The 22491-nt window shown below is 32.0% G+C and overlaps 2 protein-coding genes across 5 annotated transcripts; both read left to right on the forward strand.

Moving 5' to 3' along the window:
- Nucleotides 1-2739: 2739 nt before the first annotated feature.
- Nucleotides 2740-7168, forward strand: LOC136270120 (uncharacterized). Of its 2 annotated transcripts, none has more exons than XM_066066676.1 (7): nt 2740-3024; nt 3522-3701; nt 3993-4093; nt 4550-4640; nt 6089-6193; nt 6385-6555; nt 6655-7168. In XM_066066676.1, the coding sequence occupies exons 1-7, from the start codon at nt 2979-2981 to the stop codon at nt 7071-7073; spliced, it is 1113 nt and encodes a 370-aa protein (XP_065922748.1). In that variant the 5' UTR covers nt 2740-2978; the 3' UTR covers nt 7074-7168. The 2 variants fall into 2 exon arrangements, with proteins under 2 accessions (XP_065922748.1, XP_065922747.1); XM_066066675.1 differs by having other exon boundaries at nt 2744-3024; nt 6382-6555.
- Nucleotides 7169-7399: 231 nt separating this feature from the next.
- Nucleotides 7400-20538, forward strand: LOC136269919 (uncharacterized). Of its 3 annotated transcripts, none has more exons than XM_066065812.1 (9): nt 12378-12910; nt 13415-13594; nt 13885-13985; nt 14442-14532; nt 15981-16085; nt 16277-16447; nt 16547-16957; nt 17071-17164; nt 17257-20536. In XM_066065812.1, the coding sequence occupies exons 1-9, from the start codon at nt 12865-12867 to the stop codon at nt 17678-17680; spliced, it is 1623 nt and encodes a 540-aa protein (XP_065921884.1). In that variant the 5' UTR covers nt 12378-12864; the 3' UTR covers nt 17681-20536. The 3 variants fall into 3 exon arrangements, with proteins under 3 accessions (XP_065921885.1, XP_065921884.1, XP_065921883.1); XM_066065811.1 differs by having other exon boundaries at nt 12381-12910; nt 16274-16447; nt 17257-20535; XM_066065813.1 differs by lacking the exon at nt 17071-17164 and having other exon boundaries at nt 7400-12910; nt 16274-16447; nt 17257-20538.
- The last annotated feature ends 1953 nt before the right edge of the window (nt 20539-22491 follow it).

The raw sequence follows: 22491 nt of genomic DNA on the forward strand, positions 1-22491 counted from the left end.
TGGTGACAATAAACAGTGTTGAAAATCATAATTCTTAAGAAAAATATAAATCAGAAGCAGATCAAGCATGGAACTATAAAAAATGAAGGTAGGATCAGGTGCCATGGAAGAATGATCATGGTGTGCTGACTCGATGAAAACGAAAAAAAAAGATGTAGACAATTGGGTGATTAATTATGACATATAAGTATGAAAGTCATCACTACGCATGCGACCCCGTGGAAGATTGTATTTTCTGACAATGTCGTTGTACTGACCATAGAACTTACGAAAAGATGACTTTCGATGTTGCTCATGATGTCAGTTAATAATAGTCAAATTATCACATAGGTGACAATGATACAAGATATGTGTAATTCTTGTTGCGCTCCAAAATGTAGCACCTTAAAACATATTATGAAATTAATGTATGGATGTGATATTTTTGGAAAATTTGAAGTTTGCATTTCCTACTATGCATTGTTGCCAATTGTTTACTTAAACTAAGAAAGTGTATTGCTTAAAGTGACAAACTATGTTCTATATATACAATATACTATTATTTATTACATTGTACCAACTTACTATTGAAGATAATCATGATATTATGCTTGGATTCACATAAAAGAACATGCAGATTGAGGTTGGACAAATTTGGATGCTGGTAGTTATTCTAAAACAAACAATTGGGATGATTTCTTTCAACATTTTTAACACTAATGATTTCTTATCAGTTGGACACCAATATCACGCCGTTAAAATGCAACGTATTTGATTACATTGAAGTTTCACATGTGCTTAAAAGTCATTCTGATCTAAAATCAGTCTCCTCTTTTCCGTGAAACAAAACAACACTTAACATTTCCGTGTATTTTGGAAAAATTGAAAATCAAACATCTTAAATGTTCTTAAAATAAACCCATTACATCTAACACCAGAGATAAAGAGGAAGAAAACAGACAGGGCAACACCAGTGTTATCAGAGTAAAATCAATCTACAGAAAACAACTAATTTGAGTGTTCATCCGAATCTTTGCAAAAGATCAAGGATGCTTAATGTCTATGCACTTGAATATCAAACAAACATACAGCCTGACTGATTTGATTTTATAGTATAAAGAATAAAATGCAGTTCATAAAAAACAATTTTAGAAATCAACAATAAACACCGCCATTTTTCCCTTTCAATTCTCTGATTAATAGGCAGACAGTTTTAAAGTGTTGTTGAATAATTAATTAAATAGGAAGTCTGTATTTTAGCTAACCTAAACCTGTCGTACTCGTCCGCCCGTCTGTCTTTCTGTCATATTTTGGACATCTCCAAAACCACTGGCCCAAAGAACAAAGATTGCATAAAAAGTTCGTGAACACTAGCTGCAGGCCTGTAGCTCCCGCTCTAATAAAATCAGTTGGACGACCGGGGAGCTAAAGTGCCACCCATTGAAAAAAAATTGTCAAGGACTGAATAACCTCATACGCAAATTCTGTGAAAATAATTAGTACCATTAAAAATTCTTCATGCAATTTACTTCTAAAATCGATTGGAGTCTATTGTTGAGGTGGAAACACAATAGGATTTTACAATCAATTTTCCATTAACCAAAAAACCTATTCAATGTGTTTTTGCTTTGCACATATTTCATATTTAGGAAATAGAACTAAATGTTCGTTTACTAATTAACACCTACTATCACTGCCAACTATTTTTAATAGAATCTCTTTCGACATTTAGTGCAATCGATGATGAAATTTATCATGGAAAAAGATCATTTAAGTTAAGATTATATCTATGATTTCATTTTCATTCTGAAAGAAGTTTAAACATAATCAATTCTTGAATAATGGATATTAATTCAATTCAAACACTTTAACGTATATGGTCAGAGAACAAAACCGATATAATTTTTCTTTGCATGGCGTTAAAGAATTTATCATCCGTGTTGAACTGTAGATTACAACAGTCTCTTACAGTTCCAAACAGAAAACTGTTGACATGCTATATTTACATTCAACTAACTTCCCACGGATATAAAATTGTATAATCGTCTATTGAAAATGTAAACATTTTTTTTACAGAATAATTGACTTTATGAAGTTTTATATATAAAACCTAAAAGCAAAGGATAAGGCTTTAGGACAACCGTTCCTGATCTTTGTATAGTCAGGTAAAACTGTGTCTGTAGGCGTCATCTGTTGTCGTGATCTGTCTGTGTAAGTGTGTGGGACACGCAGTTTGCCTGATTTAAATTTAACATCCAATTCCACACATGTCATTGAATAAAATATACAATAGTAAAGAGATTCCTTCACAAGATACATTTTGAAGTTACAATAACATATTAAAACTTGAAACAAACAGAGTATCATCACGATGAAATATGTCCTTATTATTATTAACTCGAGTATCTTTGAAAATCTTTAGAAGATTTATCAAATGCATGGTTTTTCTACTCAGATTTGTAAAGCCTTTACATCCTGTGTTAAAGTAATTGTCAAGGAGGTCAAGAAGAGGATTTTTAACATATTGGTCGGCAACATGTGGCTTACGAAACAATTACAGGTATAAGAACACCATTTTCCCCCTTTTTATCCAATAGCTGTACCAATGCTTAAGTTAGTATCTTTATATAGAGAGTGGAATAGGGCCTCATGTTTAAGTTAAACGTAGCCTTTAGTTCAGATAAAATTTTGAATTTCACTGCTATTCTGAAGGAAAATATAACATAAACAATAACATATCCATTTCTAACACTTTTAGGTCATATGATGAGGAAAGAACCAATTTGTGTTCATTGCATCACTCTCAAGTTTTTATCTGCTTCCGTGTTGGGATTTAAATCACAACATAGTCCCTTGTTGTATCCAGCAGGGATTTTGTTGACATGCAATGTAGATAGATACAAAATTCTACAACCATTTTTCGAGAAAGTGAACGTTGTTTTTTTTTCTTTATATAATTGTTTTTAGGAATTTTCATCAATGAAATCTAACAGGAAAGGATGGATATGGTTTTAGGACAGTCGTTCTTAATCTTTGTATTATCAGGTAAACCATTTATCATATTAGCTCTTTTATAATAACTCAATTCTCATTCTGTGATGAAAGAAAATTAATATCTTTAATATCATAGTCTGATTGATAGGTTGTTTTATCAACTGATTGCGTTTTGATAATATTCTGTTACTTTTTAAATGTATTATTACTGTAAACAGAGTTATTTTCGCCCCGTGTTATTTTCGCCCTTTAACAGTTTCGCCCCGTCTTGATTCGCCCAGATGCAATTGTGTTAAGATATATATTATGTGCAATATAGAATATGTCCAGTCTTAAATTCGCCCTTTGACAACAAGGGCGAAAGGGGCGAAAATAAAACGAATATTTCGCAGTATACAGTAACTTTTTAGTATAGATTACGGTGGGTAAAACCTGCATAATATGACCGTACAATATTTCTAGTCTGAGCCCCGTATATCTTTCTACTGAACACATTACTAAAAATGTCTATGCACTAGTATTCTGATGTAAAAAAATTTTCAAAATAGTTTTTATAGAGGCGATACATCTGTACTCTGACCGCACAATGCACTGGAGCGAAGCCGTACAATTTTGCAGCAAACAAGGACTGGTTTTGAGAAAGTCAAAGCTTGGTTTTGCGGATAAACAGATTGAGCAATTTTGGACAAGAATGTACAAAAAAGAAACTAACTTTCTTTATCTATATGGTTCGTATCTTAATATTTTCTAAACATGTTAGCAAGTGGCTTTTTTCACGGCTTTGGAGACTAATGCCGTAATTGATGAAGTAAGTCTCATGCAATTTTACAGTTTATCACCCGACTAATGGTGCAAAAAAGAACTCTGTTCATTATTTTTTTATCAAAACCCTTTTATGAATACATTATTTAGCTTTTTGGTCAGCAATCTCAAAACATTCGAAATCAAACTATCAGATCTGGTTGACGGTTTGTTATTGTCATTTTTTCATTTTCCATTGATATAAGTTTTTATTTCAGGATGTATGAACGACCATTATGTCAATAAATCTGAGCACATCAAGATGGACCAGTCTATACAGGAATGTTTAAATAAAAGGCATCTTTTGTTGATAATGCAAGTAAGTTTAGGATAAACACCGGTGATGCAGTGGGTTCTTTGTTACAAATTTAAAAGAAATACTATCGAATTATAAAAACACAACGTTCTTTGATAAAATATATACCAAATTATTTTGTTATTTTATAGAAGAATCCATATTGTTTTGTTTATTTATATAGAAGAATCCAGATTCTTTTGTTTATCTATAAAGAATGATCCCAATTGTTTTGTTTACTTGATAGATATCTTGCAATTGCTTTGTTTATTTAATAGAATTATCCCATTTTTTTTGTTTATTTTAAAGTAATACCCAAAGTGTGTTTTTTTTATAGAACTACCTTAATTGTTTTGTTTATTTTATAGAACTATCCAAATGCTTTTTTTGTTTTAAAGAATTATCTACTTTTTTATAGAATTTTCCACATTGTTTTGTTTATTTTATAGATTTATCTCCGTTGTTTTGTTTATTTTATAGAATAGTAGCCGTTTCTGTCTCTCTGACCCTCAACCAAAACTTCAACAACAATGTAACCTCAGCACCAGTTCATTTGTGTTTGGGATGATCGGTATGTAATAAAATAATAGAATTAAGGTACGGATTAAAATCCTGAAGGTGCATTTGAAATTGTGTCTTGATAAACCATTAATGTTCACTGTCTTTAAAGAATAAATCTGTGTAGCATTACATGTAATACAGAGTAATACTACATGTACATGGCCCCCATTTTGACAATGTTAGGGAGTGTAGTGCAGTCCCTCAAATAGTATCTTCTCGCATTTGGCATAATAGAAAAAAATATGAAGGAAAATGTGATATTGTTGCTTTCAGTACATTGTGAAAATAAATGGCATGATTGAAACCTAAATGAAATTGCATGTTGTAGAGCTATGAAGAGGCATGGGAGTAAATAATGTAGACGTTTATGTATAGTGTAGCTCAGCAATTCTACTACCATACCAATTTACTGTTTCTAAGCTCAATATGACTTAATTCATCAATTCTACTGTATATAATGCTGATTTATTAAATTTCATAGGGTTTCCGATTTGTCATTTTGCTCGTTAATATAAAATTTGTTTTGTTTTAACAACAATTCGGAATAACTTACATTTATTGAAACTGTTGAATATCAACTTTTAATTATAAACAAAAACATCTTTTTAAAAATAATTTGTATTGTATGGTAGTGTAACTGATATTCACTAAAAGTATAACATGTATTCAAAGTTAGGTACAGTAATAGAAATACAGTATTTATAGCCTTTGTAATTTACAATCTAAATACAATCTATCCGCACTTAAAAAGTTAAAAACAAACCTTTTTTAAAATAATTCATTACATACTATGTAAATAATATGCGATATAGCTTATACTACGGTTTCTGAACCAGTATCCAGAGCTGATTCGGATTGTGTAGGGCTGATACGGATCCGTACAACACCCCTTTCAAAACTCGTCTGATTTTTTCCGCTGCATTAATTATTTAAGTCCCAGTATAGTAAACGTTTTTATAAATTAATACTGTATTCATAATAACACCATAATTGTGTTCAAATTCTCAATGGTAATAAAACTAATAATTGTAAAATCGTTCAACTTCAGTATTTCATGCTACATGAAAACATATCACAGTTGATAAATTATGATAATTTAATTCAACCATGTTTTGTTTTTCAAAACTAGCAAACAAAGTAACGGGTTTTTTTCTGAAATAAATTATCAGTATTTAATTACTAAACATATAAATAATCAATCGGCCATCATCTAATATCAGCCATTGGGCCCTCGGTCCTATGGCTGACATCGGATTCTCTGATACAGAATGTTGTAAGGTAAAGGTGCGTATTATTCTCTATTGACACAACGTGTGTAGTAGAGTAGCAAGAGTAATAGCTTTTTTGTCTTGAGGATCCAACTAATAGCTAAAGGTTTTTTGGAAGTATAATTCTTTTAAAAAACGTTTGTTTTTATTATGATATATTGTGAGTTTGTTTTTGAAACTCTATACGCAGAAACCTTCAAAAACCAAGGAAGCTGCGTACTAATTGATTGTCATAATAAAACTGTCCATCTTGTGAAATGTGACGAAGATGCAAATGTTTTCTGTGGAGATAAAGGTATACAGAACGGTCCTTTACTTTTTGTAACAAGTGCAATTTTATCGTAACAATAAAGTCGAAAATGTAAATTGATAAGCTTGACACAATAAGATAATACTATAGGATATCAGTAACCAGACATGTTCTGCATTTCTTTGTTCTTTAACTTTTCCTTAATCTTAAATTTTTTTCTGTTGGTTAAACAGCAGTTTCTGGAAATTTTACATGGAAGAGTGCGGCAGAAAAATGTATGGAAACGAGAGCGAGCCTTAAACTTGAGCCAAACCAAATTTGTTCTAAAGACAATACCACTGACAAAATGAGATATTGGTTTGGTTTTGGCACGTTGGAATATACCGAGGAGTTTCTAGAAAACAATGGTAAGAAAAATGTATGCATAAAAACCAACTCTATTCAAGAATTGTTTTAATAAAGCAAGATTAGTCAAACTGATATCACTTGTAATGTGCATTATTTAGGTGAATCAGATGTCAACCAAACACTTTGCCAAAGCTGCAAGGAAGACTGTAAATATGAGGATTGCAATACGATGAGAATAGCGGCTTGTGAGAGCCATGTGGAGTCTGTAAGTGTAGCGATAACAATAGATAGGGAGAGCGGGACAACAAAAGAGTGGCCACATCAACCAACCAATGACACGCTGTTCCGGACAACAAATCTTATGCATGACCAAACAACAAAATATACAAAAATTAAACTGGAGAAAACTACGAAAGAAAAACCTACACAAACAGAACGTGATGCAACAAAAGATGGGCAGGTCAAAACTACAAAAGAAATGCTTAAACAAGCAACAATGGATTTAACAAAAGATGGTGAGAACAAAACTATACACAGGGAAAATGTCCACATGGGTACATATAAGATTTGTGTATGACTTTACACATGTTTTACACATGTAATGCATGTGTACTTCACATGTTTTAAAATTAACATGTTCAACACATATATCATGCACGTGTGTAAGATATGCATTTTACATATGTTTAACATATATATATATATATATATATATATATATATATATATATATATATATATATATATATATATATATATATATATATATATATATATATATATATATATATATATATATATAAATCCAAAATGAGTAAAGTTAATCCACACAAGTATTAAATAATAAAAAATAACAGAAAGCCGAATCAAAACTCTACCGGTATATATATGTTTAATACATGTTTCAAACAACATATGTTAAACATATACACGTATAAGAAATGTTTCATTTATTATTCATTTCAATGACTTTAACCTGTAATGATCCATTTATTAATAAATACATTGATGAATAAATTTATTTAATAGACTTCTGCCAACTAACTTACAGAAAATTTATTTGTAATCAATTTCGGATTTAAATCTTGATTGGTTTAAATTTTTTGTCGTCTGCAATCATACGTCCTTTTTTACGTCACGGAAGCAGAAGATGTTGAATATTTGCAGATTCGATTTAAGGCTAAAAGGTAAGAATTGTCAGTCATTCTTATTTACTATTTGTATTGAAAAATTATTATATGCCTGACGGTGCTACCGTTATGGCGAGCGCAGAATTACACATACCTTGCATCATTGTCAACTTAGTGTTACTTAGGTATCAACGAACGTCAAAGAATTTTTGAGAGAGTATTTCTCTACAATAAGTATACCAAAGGTACTAATTTTAATAGTGATGATACGTATATCGCAACCCCCAACCCCCAACCCTCCCGAGAGAGAGAGAGAGAGAGAGAGAGAGAGAGAGAGAGAGAGAGAGAGAGAGAGAGAGAGAGGTCCCTGTTTGTAGATGTGTAATTTCCCACTTTCAAATATAATGGTTTGACTTTATGCAATATCTTCATAAATTTTTTAACAGTTTATTTTTTCTATTTATGAAAGGGAATTTTTGAGAGAGTATTTCTCTACAATAAGTATACCAAAGGTACTAATTTTAATGGTTATGATACGTATATCGCAGAGAGAGAGAGAGAGAGAAAGAGAGACAGAGACAGAGAGAGGGGTCCCTGTTTGTAGATGTGTAATTTCCCACTTTCAAATATAATGCTTTGACTTTATGCAATGTCTTCATAAATTTTTTAACAGTTTATTTTTTCTCTTTATTCCTTTTTATTGAGTTCAAATTGTCCTATTGTTTATTTCCTCCCTACTCATATACTTACCTGCCTACTTTACATACATGCACAATTAGCTTCAAAATGGATCGATATGACAGTAAAGTATATCTCTTGTTAGTATATATTTTAATATAAATAAAAACAAATCATATGTCAATGAAATAGCTAGAACATCCATTCTGTTTGATCCGCTTCTAAATTTATCGCGGGAAATATAGCGCGAGAGCATGGTGTCAAAGAAGGGTAGTGGACAATGCACTCGCTTATCGCCGCTGCGACCCGAGTTTGATCCCTGTGAACGACAGTTGTTGTATGTGATGGAGTATGGCGGTCGCCCGCTTAAACACGTGGTTTCTCTCCGGGTACTCCAGCTCCTTCCCACACCAATGACTCCCTCGCGCTAACATCCCTGCCAACGAGAGATGTTAATAAAGGTTGTAGAACTTGCTTATCAATCGTTGTAAAATTACTAAAGTTGAGTTTTTAGTTCAACACTGTGACGTCATCCATGACCTTTTTTGTATTTGTTTACGTATCTTGCTTTTGTGGCTGAATAGTTTTTTTAGAAGAAGAGAAGTTTTGAGAAGTTTTTGAAAAATATCAACAAATTTTCAATAATTCTTAAGTATCTCCCATTAAAAAAGGGTGTGGACCTTCATTTGGACAAACTTGAATTCTCTTCACCTAGTGATGCTTTGTGACAAGTTTGGTTAAAATTTGCCCAGTGGTTCTTGAGAAGAAGATGAAAATGTCAAAAGTTTACAACGACAACGCCAACGCCAATGCCGACAGACAACGGACAAATTTTAATCAGAAAAGCTCTGTTAAACGTTCAGCTCAGGTAATCTAAAAAGATTAATCGCCTAGCTTCAATTGTATATAATAAAATCCTAGTAAGATGGTGGTGGAGTTATGAGATTGTGTCATATTGTCAATGTTAACGGTAAAGAAATGACCAGTTTATGATATACATTGAGTATTGAGATAAATTAAAATTAACTTTTTACTTTCCAGTATCTTTGAAGTATTCATCGTCACGTGATGTCTGAAGCTTTTTTTGTTGTCGAGGCAAAAGAGTGGTCTGCATGTTCATGTGGGCTAACGTATTCAGAAAAAAACACAGAGAGGTGTTCTGTTCTGAGTACACGAAAACCACTGTTATGGCTTAAGTTATTATATTTTATTAGCGGGGTTATCATTTTTGAGCTTGCTTCGAACTGTCAAGAAAGTGTTCTTTTCGCTCAAATATAAAATGAAGTTCTCATCAGTGCACATGTTTGAAAAGCATGATTTCGCTATTTCACCACATTCTGTCAAACATTCAGTCTCCTTCACGTGGAATGGTACGATTGTATTTGTGAGAATTCTCCATTCTACAATTGTATATCTAAGTAGGTCTAATTGTCATTAAATTTATCCCATGAAACTTTTTATACCTAATGATTCAAACAGGGAAATAAACAGCATTGTTTTGTCGTGTTATTAACCTAACTTTACCAATATTTTTGCGTTTTTTAAACAACATAACTTCTCATTTTGTTCTGTATGTATAGTCTCCAATACAACTCGAATTTTTAATTTTGATTGAAATTTTAATCATTAGTTATGATAGATAAGTTGTCGCTTTTTTAATCTCACACTAGAGAGATAACTACTGAACAAAGCAGTATAAAAACGATATCTACAATGATACAACAAAGATGCATTTTGATGCGCAATAATTGTTGTTTATTTTGATCACTAAATATAGTCTTTATGAGCTATTTGCGATTAAAAAAACGATTTCAAAATGGATACAACGTTTACATTTAGCATACAAAAATAAACAAATGAAAAACCCAATTTATAAACCAGACGAAATTGTTTATACATTTTATCAAATTAAACACAAATTACATTTTAAAGACCGGTCATGTGCAATTTTCTCCATAACAAAAGAACGATTTTAAGGGGAAGTAACACTATGTATTTTGTAAGATTTTTTTTACATAGAAATATTATTTCTCTCTCTCTCACTTTCTTTCTCAAAAAGTGTTTTACGACATGTAATGACAACAAACAATGTTTTTGAAAATCATAATTTCAAAGGAAAATATAAGTCAGGAGCAGAGCAAACAGAATTCCAAAAAATGAAGGTAGGATCACGTGCAATGGAGGAATGAGCATCCCGTGCTGACCGTTTACACCCGCCGTGCGTTCCTTGTCTTAATTAGGAAACCGGGAAAAAACTGTAGAAAATTGGGTGATTAATTATGATATAACAATAAGTATGAAAACTGTCAGTCAGCATGCGACCCGGTGGAAGATTGTATTTGCTAAAAATGTCGTTTTATTGACCATAAATCTTACGAATAGATTACTTTCGATGTTGCTCAAGATGTCAGCTGATAATCAACACCAGTGCTATCAGAGTAAAATCAATCTACAGAAAACAACTAATTTAAGTGTTCATCCGAATCTTTACAAAAGAACAAGGATGCATAATGTCAGACGTCTATGCACTTGAATATCAAACAAACATACAGCCCGACTGATTTGATTTTATCGTATATAGAATAAAATGCAGTTCATAAAAACAATTTTAGAAATCAACAATAAACACCGCCATTTTTCCCTTTCAATTCTCTGATTAATAGGCAGACAGTTTTAAAGTGTTGTTGAATAATTAATTAAATAGGAAGTCTGTATTTTAGCTAACCTAAACCTGTCGTACTCGTCCGCCCGTCTGTCTTTCTGTCATATTTTCATATTTTGGACATCTTCTCCAAAACCATTGGCCCAAAGAACAAAGATTGCATAAAAAGTTCGTGAACACTAGCTGCAGGCCTGTAGCTCCCGGTCTAATAAAATCAGTTGGACGACCGGGGAGCTAAAGTGCCACCCATTGAAAAAAAATTGTCAAGGACTGAATAACCTCATACGCAAATTCTGTGAAAATAATTAGTACCATTAAAAATTCTTCATGCAATTTACTTCTAAAATCGATTGGAGTCTATTGTTGAGGTGGAAACACAATAGGATTTTACAATCAATTTTCCATTAACAAAAAAACCTATTCAATGTTGTTTTTGCTTTGCACATATTTCATATTTAGGAAATAGAACTAAATGTTCGTTTACTAATTAACACCTACTATCACTGCCAACTATTTTTAATAGAATCTCTTTCGACATTTATTGCAATCGATGATGAAATTTATCATGGAAAAAGATCATTTATGTTGAAGGAACACAAAGCTTTAAGTTAAGATTATATCTATGATTTCATTTTCATTCTGAAAGAAGTTCAAACATAATCAATTCTTAAATAATGGATATTAATTCAATTCAAACACTTTAACGTATATGGTCAGAGAACAAACCGATATAATTTTTCTTTGCATCCCGTTAAAGTATATATGCTATATTTACATTCAACTAACTTCCCACGGATATAAAATTGTATAATCGTCTATTGAAAATGTAAACATTTTTTTTTACAGAATAATTGATTTTATGAAGTTTTATATATAAAACCTAAAAGCAAAGGATAAGGCTTTAGGACAACCGTTCCTGATCTTTGTATAGTCAGGTAAAACTGTGTCTGTAGGCGTCATCTGTTGTCGTGATCTGTCTGTGTAAGTGTGTGGGACACGCAGTTTGCCTGATTTAAATTTAACATCCAATTCCACACATGTCATTGAATAAAATATACAATAGTAAAGAGATTCCTTCACAAGATACATTTTGAAGTTACAATAATGAAGATTTATCATATGCATGGTTCTTCTACTCAGATTTGTAAAGCCTTTACATCCTGTGTTAAAGTAATTGTCAAGGAAGTCAAGAAGAGGATTTTTAACATATTGGTCGGCAACATGTGGCTTACGAAACAATTACAGATATAAGAACACCATTTTCCCCCTTTTTATCCAATAGCTGTACCAATGCTTAAGTTAGTATCTTTATATAGAGAGTGGAATAGGGCCTCATGTTTAAGTTAAACGTAGCCTTTAGTTCAGATAAAATTTTGAATTTCACTGCTATTGTCAAGGAAGTCAAGAAGAGGATTTTTAACATATTGGTCGGCAACATGTGGCTTACGAAACATTTACAGATATAAGAACACCATTTTCCCCCTTTTTATTCAATAGCTGTACCAATGCTTAAGTTAGTATCTTTATATAGAGAGTGGAATAGGGCCTCATGTTTAAGTTAAACTTAGCCTTTAGTTCAGATAAAATTTTGAATTTCACTGCTATTCTGAAGGAAATTATTACATAAACAATAACATATCCATTTCTAACACTTTTAGGTCATATGATGAGGAAAGAACCAATTTGTGTTCATTGCATCACTCTCAAGTTTTTATCTGCTTCCGTGTTAGGATTTAAATCACAACATAGTCCCTTGTTGTATCCAGCAGGGATTTTGTTGACATGCAATGTATATAGATACAAAATTCTACAACCATTTTTTAAGAAAGTGAACGTTGTTTTTTTCCTTTATATAATTGTTTTTAGGAATTTTCATCACTGAAATCTAACAGGAGAGGATGGATATGGTTTTAGGACAGTCGTTCTTAATCTTTGTATTATCAGGTAAACCATTTATCATATTAGCTCTTTTATAATAACTTAATTCTCATTCAAATGTGTTGAAACAAAATTAATTTCGCTAATGTCATCGTCTTATTGATAGGTTGTTTTATCAGCTGATTGCGTTTTGATAATATTCTGTTACTTTTTAAATGTATTATTACTGTAAACAGAGTTATTTTCGCCCCGTGTTATTTTCGCCCTTTAACAGTTTCGCCCCGTCTTGAATTCGCCCAGATGCAATTGTGTTAAGATATATATATTATTTGCAATATAGAATATGCCCAGTCTTAAATTCGCCCTTTGACAACAAGGGCGAAAGGGGCGAAAATAAAACGAATATTTCGCAGTATACAGTAACTTTTTTAGTATAGATTACGGTGGGTAAAACCTGCATAATATGACCGTACAATATTTCTAGTCTGAGCCCCATATATCTTTCTACTAAACACATTACTAAAAATGTCTATGCACTAGTATTCTGATGTAAAAAAAATTTCAAAATAGTTTTTATAGAGGCGACACATCTGTACTCTGACCGCACAATGCACTGGAGCGAAGCTGTACAATTTTGCAGCAAACAAGGGCGGGTTTTAAAAAAGTCAAAGCTTGGTCTTGCGGATCAACAGATTGAGAAATTTTGGACAAGAATGTACAAAAAAGAAACTAACTTTCTTTATCTATATGGTTCGTATCTTAATATTTTCTAAACATGTTAGCAAATGGCTTTTTTCACGGCTTTGGAGACTAATGCCGTAATTGATGAAGTAAGTCTCATGCAATTTTACAGTTTATCACCCGACTAATGGTGCAAAAGAGAACTCTGTTCATTATTTTTTATCAAAACCCTTTTATGAATACATTATTTAGCTTTTTGGTCAGCAATCTCAAAACATTCGAAATCAAACTATCAGATCTGGTTGACGGTTTGTTATTGTCATTTTTTCATTTTCCATTGATATAAGTTTTTATTTCAGGATGTATGAACGACCATTATGTCAATAAATCTGAGCACATCAAGATGGACCAGTCTATACAGGAATGTTTAAATAAAAGGCATCTTTTGTTTATAATGCAAGTAAGTTTAGGATAAACACCGGTGATGCAGTGGGTTCTTTGTTACAAATTTAAAAGAAATACTATCGAATTATAAAAACACAACGTTCTTTGATAAAATATATACCAAATTATTTTGTTATTTTATAGAAGAATCCATATTGTTCTGTTTATTTATATAGAAGAATCCAGATTCTTTTGTTTATCTATAAAGAATGATCCCAATTGTTTTGTTTACTTGATAGATATCTTGCAATTGCTTTGTTTATTTAATAGAATTATCCCATTTTTTTTGTTTATTTTAAAGTAATACCCAAAGTGTGTTTTTTTTATAGAACTACCTTAATTGTTTTGTTTATTTTATAGAACTATCCAAATGCTTTTTTTGTTTTAAAGAATTATCTACTTTTTTGTAGAATTTTCCACATTGTTTTGTTTATTTTATAGATTTATCTCCGTTGTTTTGTTTATTTTATAGAATAGTAGCCGTTTCTGTCTCTCTGACCCTCAACCAAAACTTCAACAACAATGTAACCTCAGCACCAGTTCATTTGTGTTTGGGATGATCGGTATGTAATAAAATAATAGAATTAAGGTACGGATTAAAATCCTGAAGGTGCATTTGAAATTGTGTCTTGATAAACCATTAATGTTCACTGTCTTTAAAGAATAAATCTGTGTAGCATTACATGTAATACAGAGTAATACTACATGTACATGGCCCCCATTTTGACAATGTTAGGGAGTGTAGTGCAGTCCCTCAAATAGTATCTTCTCGCATTTGGCATAATAGAAAAAAATATGAAGGAAAATGTGATATTGTTGCTTTCAGTACATTGTGAAAATAAATGGCATGATTGAAACCTAAATGAAATTGCATGTTGTAGAGCTATGAAGAGGCATGGGAGTAAATAATGTAGACGTTTATGTATAGTGTAGCTCAGCAATTCTACTACCATACCAATTTACTGTTTCTAAGCTCAATATGACTTAATTCATCAATTCTACTGTATATAATGCTGATTTATTAAATTTCATAGGGTTTCCGATTTGTCATTTTGCTCGTTAATATAAAATTTGTTTTGTTTTAACAACAATTCGGAATAACTTACATTTATTGAAACTGTTGAATATCAACTTTTAATTATAAACAAAAACATCTTTTTAAAAATAATTTGTATTGTATGGTAGTGTAACTGATATTCACTAAAAGTATAACATGTATTCAAAGTTAGGTACAGTAATAGAAATACAGTATTTATAGCCTTTGTAATTTACAATCTAAATACAATCTATCCGCACTTAAAAAGTTAAAAACAAACCTTTTTTAAAATAATTCATTACATACTATGTAAATAATATGCGATATAGCTTATACTACGGTTTCTGAACCAGTATCCAGAGCTGATTCGGATTGTGTAGGGCTGATACGGATCCGTACAACACCCCTTTCAAAACTCGTCTGATTTTTTCCGCTGCATTAATTATTTAAGTCCCAGTATAGTAAACGTTTTTATAAATTAATACTGTATTCATAATAACACCATAATTGTGTTCAAATTCTCAATGGTAATAAAACTAATAATTGTAAAATCGTTCAACTTCAGTATTTCATGCTACATGAAAACATATCACAGTTGATAAATTATGATAATTTAATTCAACCATGTTTTGTTTTTCAAAACTAGCAAACAAAGTAACAGGTTTTTTTCTGAAATAAATTATCAGTATTTAATTACTAAACATATAAATAATCAATCGGCCATCATCTAATATCAGCCATTGGGCCCTCGGTCCTATGGCTGACATCGGATTCTCTGATACAGAATGTTGTAAGGTAAAGGTGCGTATTATTCTCTATTGACACAACGTGTGTAGTAGAGTAGCAAGAGTAATAGCTTTTTTGTCTTGAGGATCCAACTAATAGCTAAAGGTTTTTTGGAAGTATAATTCTTTTAAAAAACGTTTGTTTTTATTATGATATATTGTGAGTTTGTTTTTGAAACTCTATACGCAGAAACCTTCAAAAACCAAGGAAGCTGCGTACTAATTGATTGTCATAATAAAACTGTCCATCTTGTGAAATGTGACGAAGATGCAAATGTTTTCTGTGGAGATAAAGGTATACAGAACGGTCCTTTACTTTTTGTAACAAGTGCAATTTTATCGTAACAATAAAGTCGAAAATGTAAATTGATAAGCTTGACACAATAAGATAATACTATAGGATATCAGTAACCAGACATGTTCTGCATTTCTTTGTTCTTTAACTTTTCCTTAATCTTAAATTTTTTTCTGTTGGTTAAACAGCAGTTTCTGGAAATTTTACATGGAAGAGTGCGGCAGAAAAATGTATGGAAACGAGAGCGAGCCTTAAACTTGAGCCAAACCAAATTTGTTCTAAAGACAATACCACTGACAAAATGAGATATTGGTTTGGTTTTGGCACGTTGGAATATACCGAGGAGTTTCTAGAAAACAATGGTAAGAAAAATGTATGCATAAAAACCAACTCTATTCAAGAATTGTTTTAATAAAGCAAGATTAGTCAAACTGATATCACTTGTAATGTGCATTATTTAGGTGAATCAGATGTCAACCAAACACTTTGCCAAAGCTGCAAGGAAGACTGTAAATATGAGGATTGCAATACGATGAGAATAGCGGCTTGTGAGAGCCATGTGGAGTCTGTAAGTGTAGCGATAACAATAGATAGGGAGAGCGGGACAACAAAAGAGTGGCCACATCAACCAACCAATGACACGCTGTTCCGGACAACAAATCTTATGCATGACCAAACAACAAAATATACAAAAATTAAACTGGAAAAAACTACGAAAGAAAAACCTACACAAACAGAACGTGATGCAACAAAAGATGGGCAGGTCAAAACTACAAAAGAAATGCCTAAACAAACTACAATGGAGTTAACAAAAGATGGTGAGAACAAAACCTTAGAACAATCAACAAAAGTAGCGTCCGACACCACAACAGGTGTGTTAAAGGTTACATAACTATAGAACACAGGTTTTGTATTCATACTTAAGAAATGATTTTTGTACATTAAACAAAAAAAAAAAAAATAAAAATTAATGTATACATTCCAGAACTAAAAGAACCTTACGAAATGGTCGCAGTTTATTGTCTTTCCATTTTGGTGCTAATTTTAAGTTTGCTTGTCGTTTACTGTCTGTGTCAGAGGTATGATCTTCTTAATGTAGTTCAACCTTCATGAAAGTTGATTAACACCAAATAATTCAAAATTTTGAATTATATTAAATATTTATTAATAGATGTCGCAATCAAAAGAAGCAGATATTGGAGAATAAGTCAGGCATTTCTAACAACCCTCCAGCTGAAAACTTGGCATTGACGACAGTGATTTATGAATTAGCAGATAACTCAAAGCTAGATATAGGGGATCAAAACCACACTGAGGAAAATACTTTTAAAGAACCTGGCAATATTAATGGGTCCATTGATGAATTAACTAAACATACAGGAAGACAGACCAACGAAGACGTCTATAACCACCTCTGGGAGAAAGCGGCTGATTCCTGTCCCCAAAAAGAGAATATGTACAATCAGTGTAACTTGGGAGGAGAAGACATTTACAAGTATGGCGTAACTAGCGGTCCACATGCTAGTTCTGCGACGGTGAATACAAATTACGATCGCGTGACACTGGTCAGTGCAAACGTAAATACGTCCAGATAGTGCCATCCCGTATGTAACGGTGATAATCAATTTATTGAAAGTGTTGAAAACAACTATAGGAGTTAGAAGACACCATAACCGTCATGACAATTTACTTTTTTTTTATTTAAATGATAATCAAAATGTTTGCAATCTAGTATTTTTGACGAGAGAGAGAGAGAGAGAGAGAGAGAGAGAGAGAAGAGAGAGAGAGAGAGAGTTGTTTTTGTTTAAGTATAGGACAAAAAATTACTGGACTTTATAGCTTTGAAAATTATATTTTAGAAAATACAACTAAGTGACCGACTAAACTGAAATATTTTACAGTTTTAATTCTATATTTTTCAGCAATAAGATTAAAAATAGTTTTCGTTTTGAAAGGAAAAAAATGTTTCCTTGTTTACTTCCGTTTTGGCTGACTTGAAGAAAATTCTCTAAGCAAATACTAGGTTATTACAGTCATTCTATTTACACCCAAATGCCATTGTTTATGTTTTTTCTGACAAAAAAACACTTTGCAATTCTTTATTTTGACTTATATTGTATCATATATCATATATTAAAAAAAAATAAACAGAAATGAAAACATTCTTAACCGGTGAAAGTATTTTGATTACAATCCGTACTTTTATCCACATATATTTACATTTTCCAGCGTCTTCGCCTGTGATAACACTACGTATCGATTTTGTACTATATAACCCATAATACAAAAGACGCCAAATTGAGGCCCCAGCGGTGTTTGCCTATTTATATCTTAAAATTTAATCGTATGATGGCATAAATTATATAAATATAAGTAATAAGGAATCATTCTTTGAATATTATGAGGTGATAATTTCGGTCAGGGCGTGATCAAATCTATCATAAAGCCCTTCGGTCTTTATTGGATTTGAACACGCCCCGGCCGAAATTATCACCTCATGATTTCAAAGAATGATTCCTTATTCCTTATTTATATCGGTATGTGTCCCACACCTCCTTAATAATACCTTTGGTAACATGCAATTTTTAATAAATATAAAAACAAATCAAGAACAATGCATTTTATCTATTCCTTGGTTTGATCCTTATTGTACAATTTCCTAAATGGCGTAATAATCCAAACAGTTGTTTTACGAAACGTTTCCTTCAATAGGCGGGTTTTTTTTCTTCAGAAATGTATTCTATGTGTTTTACATTGCTCTTATGACGTTTTTAGTTTCAGTGACATAAAACGGGTCTATGACTTTAGTTTGGGAACAAACTTGAGTTATAAAAATCATCTCCATCAAATTAAATTCGATATTTGTTAAATCTTGCTGTTAAATAGTTGAGATATTTTCTGATAGCACAAGAACTGGTCATGGAATAAATTATAAAAAAAAGCATCTTTATTCGTATTCTTTCTTAGTTAAGAAAAACTTGGCATTGTATGCTATTATGAATTCGAAATATTATTAGTCATAGTTTAGTTAATTGATCTTGAGATATTTGGTAAAAAGAATTTTACCTATTGAGGGCGCTTAAATAAGAAGTGAGGTGAATTTACCGCATCCCATATCCAGCGACAAAAATTGATACAAAATACGTTTAACATTTATGAGCGTACTGTTCACAGCGGGTATTGCCTGGTGTCATTTAATCGTTTAACACAAGAGCACGGGAGTTTTCTTACCTGCTGTAATTTTACGTTAGTTACAGAACTATAACGCATTTTCAAACAACACTTTTTAGATTCAAGATGCTGGATTCTACTCATATCAGAAACCAACTATTGTTTGGTGTGAAAACCTAAATGAAAATTTATGACCACGCCCCCTAGATCATACAATAGAGCTTGATTTCTCCATTTATGATTAAAATGGTAGATTTATATTGAATCATTTCATACTTACGAAATACTTACGTTTTTGATATTGGGGTTCCTTGTATTTAGGTGGACATGCGCAAAGGTATAGTGCGGGTTCCCTTGATGTAAACAGAGAAGAACCAGAATGCACAATGTTTAAAAAACAACGATACTTAGTCAATACATATTTCTTAAAGTGATTTATGGTGTTGATACCTATTTAACTATAACTGCAAGAACTACTCGAAAAATCGCATGGGTTACTATGATAGCTAAGACAAATCTCAGTTTTTTCTTTAGATCGTTTTGGGATCCACTTAATTAAGCAATCTTAACTAAGTCTAAATCTTATATTTAAGAAAAATTTCTAACTTAAATGTTAGACAGTTTCACGATCCTGGAAAGGATGTAATATGGACTGTAGTATATATTATTTTATATATTTACATGACTGTTTAGTGTCAAAATTATGCATTTGGAAAATGAAAATTTGCATATTGAAGGTGGAATTAACGCTACAACAAAATTCCATTTTTATGGAGCGTTATAGTATCATTTCTGAAACATTATTTCGTTGTTCCAAAAAGGATGTTTGCCTTTAGTTTTTTTATACGAACAATTTTGTATTTTTATAAAAACGTGAAGAATCTGGTTTGTTTGCAAGTTAATTACTTTTAAGTTGAAATTTGGTGTGAGTAAATGCATGATATAAATATCTAATGAATCATGTCCAGTAATTTCATGAAAACGTGTTTTTTTTCAAATTAAAACAAATATTTATGAGTATAAAAACATCTTTTGTTTACATTATTCAAATCTATGACTAAAATCCCTTTTTAAAATCAATACTTATTTTGATGCTTCTTTTAATTAATATACCTATATCTGCTAAAAACAAAATCGAAAGTGTATGTTGTGTACAATGTAAACTGATCAATGTTTTACAATTAACAACATTACGTATAGCTTAATTACCCACAATGTCTATCTGGTCTATCAATTTAAAAACTCTTTTCTTCTTCTTCTTCTTCTTCTTCTTCTAAAGAGAGAGAGAGAGAGAGAGAGAGAGAGAGAGAGAGAGAGAGAGAGAGAGAGAGAGAGAGAGAGAGAGAGAGAGAGAGAGAGAGAGAGACCTATCACAAATGATAAACATTGCAAATTACATTTGCCATTTACCAAATATTTTACTGTATTATTATCATTCTTACAAATTGTATCGTTGTCACCAACACAGAAATATCATTTTAATTAAAGTATGCCTCCTCGTTTGTTAAAAGAACAATATGTAATACACCATGTAATCAAATCAGTGACGATACGTTCTCAGTGACCAATAGAAAATTCAACTATCAAAAATGAGGGATGGCTGCATTTTCAATATTCTTCCATGGCTAAACTAGAAGATGCTGTTCTACGCTGACAGATGGTTGACATAATTGATCGTATATACACACTGTTTTATTTTCTCTGTATTAGTAAATGATGCTGTCCATGAACATGGTTAAAGCTGCGTCATTCATATTTCAGCTATAGGCATCGATGTGCTTGGCCTATAATACTCTATATAAAATTAATATTTGGAATTATGGTATTCTATGAAACACAGAAATACCATCGTTTGAAATGTAAGTGTGTCTTGTCGTAAAGTCTATTCTCTTGATTAAGTTATAAGTACTTCCTTATAACCGAGTACATTTTTTACTTGCAATATATACTTCTCGAGTATTGTCTTCTTATTTCTTAAAAAAAACCTATTGGGAGTTATCTATTTATTTATTTTTTATTGAATGTTTTACTTGGTTTGAGACTCTATTTAAAAAAAATAGATTCAAATTTAACCCCCCCCCCCTTCATTTTAATCCTGGTAGTACACATACTTTGCTAAGCAGCATGAATGTAAAGTCATTGTTGAAATGTTCAATTTGGCTTTCAAAAATGTGAAAACGGCGTTGGAAAGTAAACACAAAAAACCATTAGCATTCCGCCAAACTGTACTTTACTGAATAAGAATCCGTGTAGCAACTGCACGAGTTGTATCTTATACCTGACTTCCTTTGTTCCCAACTAACGTCCTCAAGCTCACATAAAGCAGCGTGAAAAATTGAATAACTCCAAAGATAAGCAGTGTTTGCAGTAGTGGTGGGTCCGCATTCCCTTATCACTGACCAAGTTAATGCAATTAGCCACAGTTCAGAGCTCAAATTTCTTGTATTCATATTGCTTTTAATTTTTTACAGAAAATGTATTGGGACGTTTCATTTTAAAAATCATTGAACTTTGAGAATAAGACAACTTTAATAGTTTTATTCGGATTTAAATATAAATCTTAAAATACTGTAACGATTTTGTGTTATGTAATGTTAAATCATGCGTACCGCACATGACGACTTCATTTGTATTGTCGCCTAGCAACCAGCGGAGATTATCACGTGACCCACAGAGGGTATATAAGCGAGCATGTCGTAGTCGCAGCGTTCTCTTCCCTAGCAGAGTCCCAACGGAGAGGAATTGCAAGACTAAAGTACGATTTGATAGGTGGGTTGCCTTGAGAGAGAGAGGCTTACCACATTGATAATTATAGACGAATCGTGTTTGAAGGCTGACCACTAGTCGGTTATTACAGAGGCTGTCATCGCCTGAGGTAGTCGTCGCTGATGCTCTACTAGTAGTATTAGGGACGGGGTACGCCTTTAGTTAGAGGTTGTAACACTGTCCGTCCTGCATAAGGCGTTAACACAGTGACTGCCTCTGCTGAGGGTTTACCTCTTTAGTAGGTTATATAGCTAGGGCGTGCCGTGGGAAATCACTACCACCTGAAAAAGGCATCAATAGTGTTTACCTTGTGGTATCAATAAAGTTTCAATCCCAGCCGACCATATTCATTTGTGATTTTACTCTAAGTAAGGGAAGGCCATTGTGTAAATATTCGAAGGCCAATTGTAATCACCAATCATTTTAGAGAGGAAAATTATTATTGTTGATATTTTAATATTTAACCCCT

Source organism: Magallana gigas, chromosome 7, assembly GCF_963853765.1.
Source record: "Magallana gigas chromosome 7, xbMagGiga1.1, whole genome shotgun sequence".
Classification (NCBI taxonomy): domain Eukaryota; kingdom Metazoa; phylum Mollusca; class Bivalvia; order Ostreida; family Ostreidae; genus Magallana; species Magallana gigas.

Coding starts and splice junctions, on each gene's coding strand:
- LOC136270120 (XM_066066675.1), top strand. CDS start 2,979: ATGGATATGGTTTTAGGACAGTCGTTCTTAATCTTTGTATTATCAG. Junction 4,094..4,549: donor ATCTTTTGTTGATAATGCAA/GTAAGTTTAGGA, acceptor TTTATTTTATAG/AATAGTAGCCGTTTCTGTCT. Junction 6,556..6,654: donor GGAGTTTCTAGAAAACAATG/GTAAGAAAAATG, acceptor TGCATTATTTAG/GTGAATCAGATGTCAACCAA.
- LOC136269919 (XM_066065811.1), top strand. CDS start 12,865: ATGGATATGGTTTTAGGACAGTCGTTCTTAATCTTTGTATTATCAG. Junction 16,958..17,070: donor AGCGTCCGACACCACAACAG/GTGTGTTAAAGG, acceptor TATACATTCCAG/AACTAAAAGAACCTTACGAA. Junction 17,165..17,256: donor GTTTACTGTCTGTGTCAGAG/GTATGATCTTCT, acceptor ATTTATTAATAG/ATGTCGCAATCAAAAGAAGC.